The sequence below is a fragment of the Takifugu flavidus genome, chromosome 11 (assembly GCF_003711565.1).
Source record: "Takifugu flavidus isolate HTHZ2018 chromosome 11, ASM371156v2, whole genome shotgun sequence".
Lineage (NCBI taxonomy): Eukaryota > Metazoa > Chordata > Actinopteri > Tetraodontiformes > Tetraodontidae > Takifugu > Takifugu flavidus.
In genome coordinates this window covers 13,815,599-13,825,840 of record NC_079530.1, presented here as the reverse complement: position 1 = coordinate 13,825,840, position 10,242 = coordinate 13,815,599, and the positions used below count along the sequence as shown (strand labels likewise).

The 10,242-nt window shown below is 41.8% G+C and overlaps 2 protein-coding genes across 9 annotated transcripts in view; one reads left to right on the top strand and one right to left on the bottom strand.

Moving 5' to 3' along the window:
- Positions 1-12: 12 nt before the first annotated feature.
- On the bottom strand, positions 13-4,337 carry si:ch211-223a10.1 (uncharacterized). 4 transcript variants are annotated; one of them, XM_057047302.1, is made up of 11 exons: positions 4,053-4,337; positions 3,735-3,798; positions 3,450-3,585; positions 3,221-3,331; positions 2,984-3,116; positions 2,332-2,510; positions 2,087-2,160; positions 1,832-1,994; positions 1,651-1,758; positions 1,241-1,415; positions 13-1,114 (listed from the first exon to the last, which is right to left on the bottom strand). In XM_057047302.1, exons 2-11 carry the CDS (start codon positions 3,751-3,753, stop codon positions 626-628), a joined length of 1,587 nt encoding a protein of 528 aa, XP_056903282.1. In that variant the 5' UTR covers positions 3,754-3,798; positions 4,053-4,337; the 3' UTR covers positions 13-625. The 4 variants fall into 4 exon arrangements, with proteins under 4 accessions (XP_056903282.1, XP_056903283.1, XP_056903280.1 ...); XM_057047303.1 differs by having other exon boundaries at positions 3,652-3,798; positions 4,053-4,336; XM_057047300.1 differs by lacking the exon at positions 3,735-3,798.
- Positions 4,338-5,352: 1,015 nt separating this feature from the next.
- wdfy4 (WDFY family member 4) overlaps positions 5,353-10,242 on the top strand; it is a 31,263-nt gene continuing 26,373 nt past the window's right edge. For all 5 annotated transcript variants that reach the window (XR_008952633.1, XM_057047221.1, XM_057047219.1 and 2 more), the window contains exons 1-8: positions 5,353-5,600; positions 6,108-6,356; positions 7,194-7,302; positions 7,795-7,922; positions 8,217-8,345; positions 8,442-8,631; positions 8,963-9,152; positions 9,235-9,395. Coding sequence is in view for 4 of the 5 variants with exons in the window: in XM_057047221.1 (XP_056903201.1) it covers positions 5,580-5,600; positions 6,108-6,356; positions 7,194-7,302; positions 7,795-7,922; positions 8,217-8,345; positions 8,442-8,631; positions 8,963-9,152; positions 9,235-9,395 (1,177 nt within the window). In the remaining variant the exon portion in view is untranslated. The remainder of the gene's footprint in view (positions 5,601-6,107; positions 6,357-7,193; positions 7,303-7,794; positions 7,923-8,216; positions 8,346-8,441; positions 8,632-8,962; positions 9,153-9,234; positions 9,396-10,242) is intronic.

The window sequence follows — 10,242 nt, the reverse complement described above, 5'->3', positions numbered from 1 at the left end:
AAGAAAAGCCTGTTTTGGATAAATGGCAGCTTTAATTGTGCGCTTAACATATGTTTCACAACAGAAAAATCAACTAATGTCTTTCATGACGATAACGGCTATAAAATCCAACATTTAAAGTATTGGTAGGAAACAAAAACCTTCCGGTTCAAAACAGTAACATTGATCCAGTGATAGAAACAGTAAAATCACTCACAGTGGTGTACATATACTTTAAGAACAGAAGTGTCCATGACAGGTAATACTGTGGACATGAATGTCACTATCCACGATCAAAAACACAGATAAGAAATGAGCATTTTGCAGAAAATTTGGCTTTAAAAAACAAGGCAGGTCCATTAAGAGATGGAAGAGGTGTAATAAAAGTAAAACAAATGCAGTATTCAATCAAAACAATCAACACAAAAATTAAAAAGCTGTATGAAATATGCTGGTGGCCACTGAAGCTGCTGATGAGTCCTTTCTATAGTCAGGTGAGTCTCAAAATAGAATATAGTGCATTTAAGAAACGGGTGGTATGGCGTTATAGCGTTGCTAAATCCAAAGGAGACGTTCTTAAAAAGTTAAGTGCACCTTAAAACTGTAAACTGAGAATGTACATTTGCAAACGGCTGCTTTGTTTCTTTTAAATATCTGTGGGAGTTTTGCCTTCTCCCGTCTGCCCGCCGCTTACTCGTCTTCCACCTTCCAACAGAAACATTATCACCGTGACCCAGCGCTGCCTGAGTGACCTCTGGTGTGCCGAGTTTCCCCCCAGCCTGAAGTAGGTGGTCGTCCCGGTAGCCACAGCATCACACTGCTCCCTCAGCAACCACACCTCCCACAGCAGCGTCAACGCGTTCAAGCTCATCAGGACCGCGACCCAGAACTCCCCACCCAGCAGCGCGAGCCACCCCGACAGGCTGCGGCCACCAGGGGGGATCTTGTCGAGCAGGTAGGCTATTGCCGTGGCAACAAAAAGAAGGTGGGCAATCACCATTGACAGGATGAAGATGAGGAAGAGGCGGTGATTTCCCTGGCCGATGCAGCGGTTGAGGAAGAGGCAGTGGTGGTCGTAGTCCCTGATGCACAGGTCACACAGTTTACAGTGTTTGGTGAAGTCAGGAAGAAACAGCTGGAAGTAAAAGGAAGGAATTTAGAGACACCAAAGACGAATCATCACTGTGCATATTTATCCAGAACATGATAGGACACACTGGAAAATACGCAAATAGCAATGGAAGCAATGTCAGTGACGTACTTCACAGTAGGGACAGAACCTTTGAGGGCTCTGGTTCTGCACCACCAGGTCGGCAATGCAGGAGAACCGCGGATCTGCGTCTGCTCTCTCCAGCTTTCCTGGGTTATGAATCAGAACCTTGCAGAACAAGCCAAAGACCAGCAAGAAGTGGACCACGGACACCTGGATCAGAGGACTGGTTGGCCACAAACATTCAAAGGCTAAGGACAAGTGCACTGGAAGTGGTTCTGGTATTTTAAATCACAGATTAATCAGATGATTTAGCATAGCCTATTAATTCTAACAACCAAAAAGATGAGCAGTAGATGAATACATGATGTTGTTTCACCATATTAATTCAAATCAAGAAATACATGAGTACACTTGGAGAATGACTAAAAAGTCCCGTATGCAAGTCCACATGGTCTTACCACAAGCAACAGTTGCTAAGGATATTGGGAACTATTTGTCCATAGAAGCAGAGCAGAGAATGAAACAAACCAGCTATGAGGGTTCCCAAATAGATCGGGTTTGGTAACCTGGCAGGAAGGTAAAAGACAGTTCATCAAATCTGGTGACTTTCCATAACAGAAAAATATTGTTTTTGAAAACCTTTGGTATGTGGTGATGCGGTGGTACTGTGAGAAGATGCTTCTGGCCAGCCAGGGGAAAAGCAAACAGCAAACGATTCCTCCATAGCTTCCCAACATGGACGCTATCAACAGGATGGCAGCGCCACCCAGGGTTGGGAAGAACAGTGTCCAGTAATAGAGAACTGAATAAAAACAAACAAAATAAAACACCAACAAAAGCACAAGTATCCGTTTTTGATCTAATCGTTAAATTAACATTTGGAGAAATTCTCACTGTTCGAATCTCTGGGTTTGTGGTCTCTTGGTTCATTAATGTATCGATTCAGTAACATGGTGAGTTGCTGATGTCTATAAAGGAAAACATTACATAGCAATGAATCAATCAGCATGATGGTCTCAAGAGAAAAAAGTACACACATACTAGTTTAACTATTTATCTACAAAAAACAAGAGGTATTATCCTGCACACTTCTCTGCTATTCAGTGTTTTAAACAGAATTCTTGAGAGAGGAGATTCACCTAAATGTTTTCCCCTGTCCGCTGAGGTCCAGTGGTGTGAGGCCGCTGTGGTTCCTCTCATGGAGCATCCTGCACCCTGTTCTCTGCAGCAGAGTCCAGCAAACCTCAACACTGCCCCTCTCAGCTGCAACATGGAGCGATGTCGCCCCCTGCTGGTCGACTGCCTCCACATCGCATCTCTGGAATAAGAGGAATTTGATTTACATTTCCAAGTATTGATATATGCTTTAAATAGAAGAATAGAATGGGGTGCACCTCACTAAATACAACATTAGAGTAGCTTTTTTGACAATAACATAATATTTGCTGGTTTCAGCATACATTGGACCCAGATGGCTGGGATTTAATACAAACTGAATGTCAAATACAATGCAAAAGTTACATTTTGTTACAATCTAAAATGTAAAAACCTGCACAAAATAAAAGGCATATAAATACATTTGATTAGACCTTTGGACCATTCGATTTGGAATAATGGTAGAGACTGGATGAAAAATACATTTTGTTTAGCCAGAAAGATGGATCATTACACTTCTTGCTGTTCAATATGATGAAAACCACGCTTAAATAACAAGAAGATTGATTTGCAGTGCATATATTTTTATTTACAATTACTTTTATATAGTTAGATCAGCAAGAGGGAAGACTATACCTGTTCTCTGAGCAAGTACCGAACCATCTCCGTGTTGCCTGTGGATGCTGCGAGGTGAAGTGGCGTCACACGGTACATGTCTGTGTCTGAGAACCGAAACATTCCTGTCTCCCACAAATAATGAACTGCGACACTGGGGGAGATGAACAAATTAGGATGCACGTGCTTAGAATGTTGTAGTCAGAACACCACATGTCAGACATCTGTTCTATTGTATTGTATTGTTCCTTCACTCACATGTTTCCGCCCATCACTGCATGATGCATTGCAGTTTTTCCCTGAAGATCAGTGATGTGTAAATCAGCTCCATGCTGCATCATCTGGTGTATAACGTTGATGTTTCCTTGCCTAAAATGAGTCAGTGGTACAAAACAAAACTTAATGGAGGGGAATCAAGTGTGTAACAAGATAGATGCTGTTGATAATGTTTTTGGTTTAACATGAGAGGCGAAAACTTCAGACACACCTGCAACCAAAGTGAAAGGCGGTCTGGCCCGCATCACACGCTAGGTTTGGGTCTGCTCCATTACTGAGGAAGAGGTTGACTAGCGCACGGTTACCGTGAAGGGCAGCATAGTGAAGTGGGGTAAAACCACCCCACCCTGGATAAAAACCAATAAATCAGGTTTAACATGCAGACCTTGACAGTGCTGTTAAAATATATTTACTGTGAATACTGTAAACCAAAGGCCTGTCTGCCTGGAGATCTTTAATCTCTGAAGCCCAAGTAATAGTTCGTTTTTGGACAAACTTTGTGACTTTGTGAGCATCTGATCAGATCAATCTGATCAGCAGGTTTAGGTTTCCTGTTGACACTGTAACAAAAATGTACATGAAAATATTTTTTGTAAAATAAGGTATCTAAAAATAAATTAACATGATTTAGAGCTAATATTCTTCCGTAGGCATTTTAGATAATACAGAGTTGTTCTGTGTCCGTTAATGAACAATCTGGCTTTATATTAAGCGGATGAAAATAATGCATTGACAGATATAGTTTTTAGTCATATTGTTGGATACTGATGGAATAGTAAGACTGGGATAAATAGAAAAACCTGTGCTACCATACCTTTTAGCTTGAGGATAGATCGATCATTTTGGATGACCTGCAGACACTGCTCAACATTTCCCCTTTGAATGCTGTCAAATATGTCCACGCCGCTGTCTGAGCACACGGGCAACAGATGCATGATGACGAGTGCACGGAGGCGGCCCGCTCCCGCTGACAAGAACAGCGACGATGCTCTACATCTTGATGTAAAATGATAAGATAGATGGAGATTAACTGAGAGAAACCCGAAAGGTTTTTAATTTAAGGCTACAAGCGAAACAGAATGAGGCAGGCCACGCCCTCCAGGCACCTGATTGGGTCCAGTTGGTCACGTGACGACAGGCGACGTCATCACGTCATGAGAAACATGACTGGAACTAATCAGCTAAAGTGCTTTTGTAGAGTCCAGCTCAGTCGATGAAGGTTAAAACAACGCCAATTCTGATTTGTTGTACAAAGCAGATGTGTTTCTGTACATAGAGTGGAAACTACAAGGTTTATGAGTTAGAAAAAGAATAAGAAACACAAAAAACAATCTTAAGCTTATTCCAAAATCCTGCACTACGTTAGCCTTGTGTGGAAGCTGATTAGGTGCCACGGATGTTTTATACTGGCCATTTTCTACTGTGATTTGGAGTTAACGTGCAGATAAAAGTTAACTATTTAAATATCAGTTGAGGGTTAAAAACAGCAGGCGGCGCCATTTTAAAATTAAACTTCTGCATGATGTTTGGGTGTTCACATTAGTCAAAGCAGGAGTTGACATCCACAAGTTGACAGGTAAACCCGCACATTTTAAATCTGTGGTTGGAAATAACTTCATTAACCGTAGAGTTTAGGAGTGTCTCGCCATTTCCCCACTCCTACACCGCAGTAAACAACACGATGGCGCTGTTTAGCTGTGGGATTTTTTTAAGTAGGCCTCTGATTTGTGTTAAGTTTCACAATCTCTGCAGGTATTCTGCACAGACATTCAAACCACACACACACACACACACACACACACACACACACACACACACACACACACCACACACACACACACACACCTACACCTATTTTTTTAATTAAACACTCATTAATTCCCAAATGTTGAGAGAAAGCTATCATATTTGCACAAAAAGTCCATTGATTGTCATTAAATGTCATCATGTGTTGCATTTATGTGCTTCTTCAGTGACTAATGGTCTTTGTCAGTGTGATTCATGTCTTGGCCAGCCTTTACACTCTATTAAAAGAAAAGGAATTTTTTTTTGAGAGCAATGGTGGGAGGTTCCCCCTAACCAGCTAAACAACCGTATTGTGTTTTTTTTTTCACTTCTGCTTCTCTGAGGAAGTAAGAAAGCACATGACACGGCCCGGCTGAGTCGCTGTGCTTGTTTCAAAGTTCAGAGCACAGATTAGCAAGAAGTGGGCGGTTTTACAGGAGGGTCAGTACTGTAGACTCCAGTCATGTCTTAGCAGGTCTCCACTTGTCTTTCCTTCTGACATGGAAGCAGAAAACGACCGCGCAGAATAACACAACACGGATGAAAGCATCTTCATATGGCTCATAAACAAGAACAGGTAAGAATATGGACTAAAATCATATACAGACAAAGTAATGTTTGACTTAACCAAAGTACTGTATTAATAAACTCTTTGCTTCAGTCAAGCTTCATTAATGTTTGTCTCGTGTCTGCCTGAACTTCCCATCTACACTTGGTGTGTCAAAAAATTTAGATAAGGATATTTAAATATTGCTATTATGGGTATTTTAAGAAAGGAGTGTTCTGAATGTGGAAACTGCTGGACAGTCACATTTGTTGGTAAGATGAGATAGAATTTGAAGAAGAACGAGGACATGCATCACTAATTGACATTTTATGCTATCAATTACTGAAATTTGGGCACCAGATATACACCATGTGAATGAAACCGGCACATGACTGCCAGCGGTCTGCTCTTCAGGCTAGTGGTTTTACAGCATGCTTGTGGGTGTAGAGAGAGGGGTTTGTTTTGGGATGAACAGTGGTAATCACATTGGAAGTTTCTGCTTAACTTAAGGTTTATTCCTTTTATTTTGCAATCCAGAGCACTAAGGGGGAAAGAATCAACAAGGAAACGGGAGAGCTTACCGCTTCAGGAGAGTTATTGATCTCTGAACCGAAGGCAGGCAAAGAGGAGAGCTCCTGTAAGAGCTGTCAACTCCCACAAGGGCTCAGCGAACAACTTAAGGAGTTGGGAATTCACGCATGCTCAAGTCCTAAACAAACACGTGACCATGTTCCTTTAGAGCAGAGAGAAGAGCTTCTGGATAAAGTTCTGCCTCTCTACATACAGGTAAGGTGAAGGTGCACCTTTTCAATTAGAAACAAATTGTTCTCCAGGTAGAATACAACAAACTCTCCCGATGACCCCCTAATCAGCAATAAAAGAATCGGGAAGGAATGAAGCCTGTCTACTCTTTAAATAAAAACAACCATTAAAATCTCTTTTAGTACGGATGGATTTGAAAGCGGGGTCACGGCTCTAATTGTTAGCTGAATACCTTCACTCCGCTAGGGCAAAACTATGAAGACGGTTTGAATGGAAATTAAAACGCCATGTGTCAGCAGTCATATGTTTGGCCTCAGCTGATGCATCGCTGTACCTTGAACGAGTGTGCACGCAGTCTTCAACTCAATCAATACAAATCACCCAGCTGTCACATGAATTCCCCCAAAAATGTGGGATCCAGAACGCCAGGCGTCGCTTTAATGCGTTATACATTACAGTAGTGGCTGTGACCACACACAAATGCCAACACACTTCTCTACTTGTGTTGGACCCAGTGATCGGCTTTTGCAGATGTAAATGCTCTTTACTTTCTGTGTGTGTGTGTGTGTGTGTGTGTGTGTGTGTGTGTGTGTGTGTCTTAAATAAGGCTAGAGCCTTTGACTATGGCCTCATTTATGAACTGTGAACTCACTGAAGTGTGATATCCTCTTATGGAAAAGAGCAGAGGGTGTCACTTTCGTTTTTTGTGCTGTATTTTGTCAGAGTAATTGAAATACAACTAATAGGCTCTCTCTATTTGCACCATTTTGCAGACATTCAGACCTCATTGGTGCTATTCAGGGCCTGGAGAAATGTTATTTACCGCTAGTTGGTCACAAGTCCTTTTGTTCCTGATCCCAGGTCTGCGAGGATGGTAAAAAACTTGATGTGAACGTAAAGGGGCTCGCAGCTCTCAGTGCCGATACCATCATCTCTAAGATCCACAGCAAAGTGGCAGAAAGGCCTGCAGGTATGACCTTACTGGACTGTTATTCCAGGTAGAGGAGGGACTTTCTACAGTTTCTTTCTACTTCTGCTTTTTTCGTGCCGCTGCGTTTAACACGATGAAAGAAATACTTCATCTTACTGAACATGAGATGCTGGTGAACATTTACTGCGTTGATATTCTCCCTGTGTTGTTGTCTGGTCTTTACCCCATGTCCCGCATTTACTGCTTTTTATATGTTTTTATTATTTGGAGTTCTGGAAGAGATGAAAAACTTTTCAGGTATTTTTTTTGTAACCCTAACTGTGCCAAACTGTACATACCCAGGTAACAGAAAAACAAATTAGCTTCATAAATACAGAAGTGAAATATAAAAAGGCTTCTCCATTAGTCACTGATAGTCTATTTGAATTCCGGTAACTGCATCTTTAGTATGTGTTCACTTCTGTGCACACCTGCCTGCACCCTTGGTGACTTTAGTTTGTTTTGGATTGTTTTTGGAATTCATGTTTTCAGAGGGTGCTCGTGATGGGGTGGTGCACTTCCTCCAGAGGCGAGATGTGAAGCAGGCCAACAGTGAGGGAAGAGACAATCAAGGATGGCTGCTGTTAAAGTCTCTAGTGTTGTTGACAGCAGACAGCTCAGTGAGTCGTGTGCTTTAATTACACCTCAATCCCTTGCTTGGAATTGATTGTTGGACAGGATTATGTCATGTTCTTTCCTAATATTAACTTTAGAGTGGACTTTGTAATCACCACTTTCATGTTTAGATCCCATCAAATTTTCTCCAAACACAACTTAAGATTGTTAAGTTTACAAATAATGAAAGTGTGGATAAACTAGAAATTGAGACTATTTGAGGTTAAAGTCCTTCTCTTTTGTGTCAGTATCACTTTTTCCATGCTAAAAAGTGAAATTCTAAATATTCCTCTTTGTAGGATGTACTGTCGTGTATAAACCCGGGGCTTCCTGCTGCTTTGGTGAAATGCCTTTACCTGCTGGTGTGCCTTCCAGCCAAAAAGGAGAACAATGCCATGGAAGAAACCTTTCAAGAGCCTTTAACTAGGGTAGGCGTTGCCCCATTTTCCTACTGATCACACACATTCTCATTGCACCTCTTACAGGCTGCATCCTCTGCGCCTCTTCTTCTTCCTGTCTTTCAGGTTCTGCTTCAGCTCTGTAGGCAGCCTGCCAATGTGGAGAGACTGGTGGAAACTCAGGAACTGCAGTGTCTCATCATCGGTCTCACATCTCTGTGGGACCAGACCAGTCCGGCGTGGAGACACCAGGCCTCTCGTGTCCTCAAGGCTGTCTCTGCTGTGGCAACAAGCAACACTGTCCCATGTCTCCTAGGTTAGATAATATCATTTCCCTCCTCTGACTGCCAATAAAGTGAATAATTAGATTTCAGCAGGAATGTATTCATGCTGACAATGTTCCTCTCATGAGTTGATTATGGACTCATGACCAAATATTTCAGCAGAGACAAGTCTGCTGCTGGTCTTTTGATAAATGCGTCCGCACAGATATTAATAGAAGTTCAAATGTTAGGATGCATCTAAATCAAATTTACACAACTCATATGTAATATGAATAGTCAGTAGAGACCAAACTTGCATCATTATTATTGAAACACGAGAACACACACTGGTTTTTATATGTCTAACCAATTACCTTTTTTTAGAGAAGAACTGTGTGCGTATCTGCATCCAGAACCTGTTGCACATCAGGACAGATGTGTCAGGAGAGCTGCTAGCTGAAGTGGCTGTTGCGGTTTTCAGCTTTATTCGAGACACCTATGCCCTCAGTCCAGCGCTCTTCACCCAGTTTGATGGCAACGATGGCTACAGAGCCCTCGAGAACATCCTGAAATGGTGACTTGAAGCAATGACGGTTTGAAATCCATTAAGAGCAACATGTCTAATACCTTTGAACCTTCTTTTCCAACACCACGAGCTGTGAGAAAGGTGTTTCTGTGGATCATTTCCAGCCTGTGGAGGAGTTACTGGCTCTTATCGCATCCTTCACCATGCTGGGAAAAGCTGAGCTAAAAGTAGCTCTTTGTGTCACAAATCCACAACCTCCTGGTTTTAGGTTTGACCCACCTCTCACTAAAGGTATAACAACAATTCACAATAGACAGTAGAATGTAACATACTGATAACGTCTAAAATATTCACAGTTCACACTGTCTGATTATTAAACAATTTCTAATATATGTTTAAATGCAAATATGAGCTCAGAAAAAACATTACTGTAATATTTTTTTTATCTTTTGCACATTTGCCCTCCTTTAATAAGACATTCCTCTATCCGTCCTGATTTCCCACTCATCCCAGCCCCCCCACCGCTACTCCACTGAAACACGCACCCCCTCAGGTTAACAGGAACTTGAAATGATTATGTCCGCGATGATGAAGTGGAGGCGTCCCATCTAACTCTGTTAGGATGCCCCACATCCATTTGCCACTGGCCTACAGCAACCAGCCATCTATCATAGATGCATACACACATGCGCGCCTCCATCCAGCACTCTGAAGCCAAGTGTCCGTAACAAACACACACACCCATCCACATGTACACACGGATGCGCAGTCCCTGTATCCATCCATCACAACAAGGAGTAGATGTGACTCCAGCGGCGGGGCTAGAAACGCTTTTCTGCTAATGTTATTTGGGCTTGATTCAGTTTCGTCTAAGCGTGAAAATGTATGCTATAACTAACCAGGTGCTGTATACATTTATCCACAATGGACAGAAGTGTTCTTTAATTGAATTAAAGAACTCTGATTTTTGAGAGTGCAGCAAACAATCTCAAGTCTGATTGCGGTGCTCTTATTTTATTTTAGATGAATGTTAGTTATTTGTTGGAATCTATCAGTGTATACCCAATCTGCCTGGTGCACTATATTCAGTATGTGATCTTTGAAGGATCTTGAATTTTTGGCAGTTATTGGATTTCTT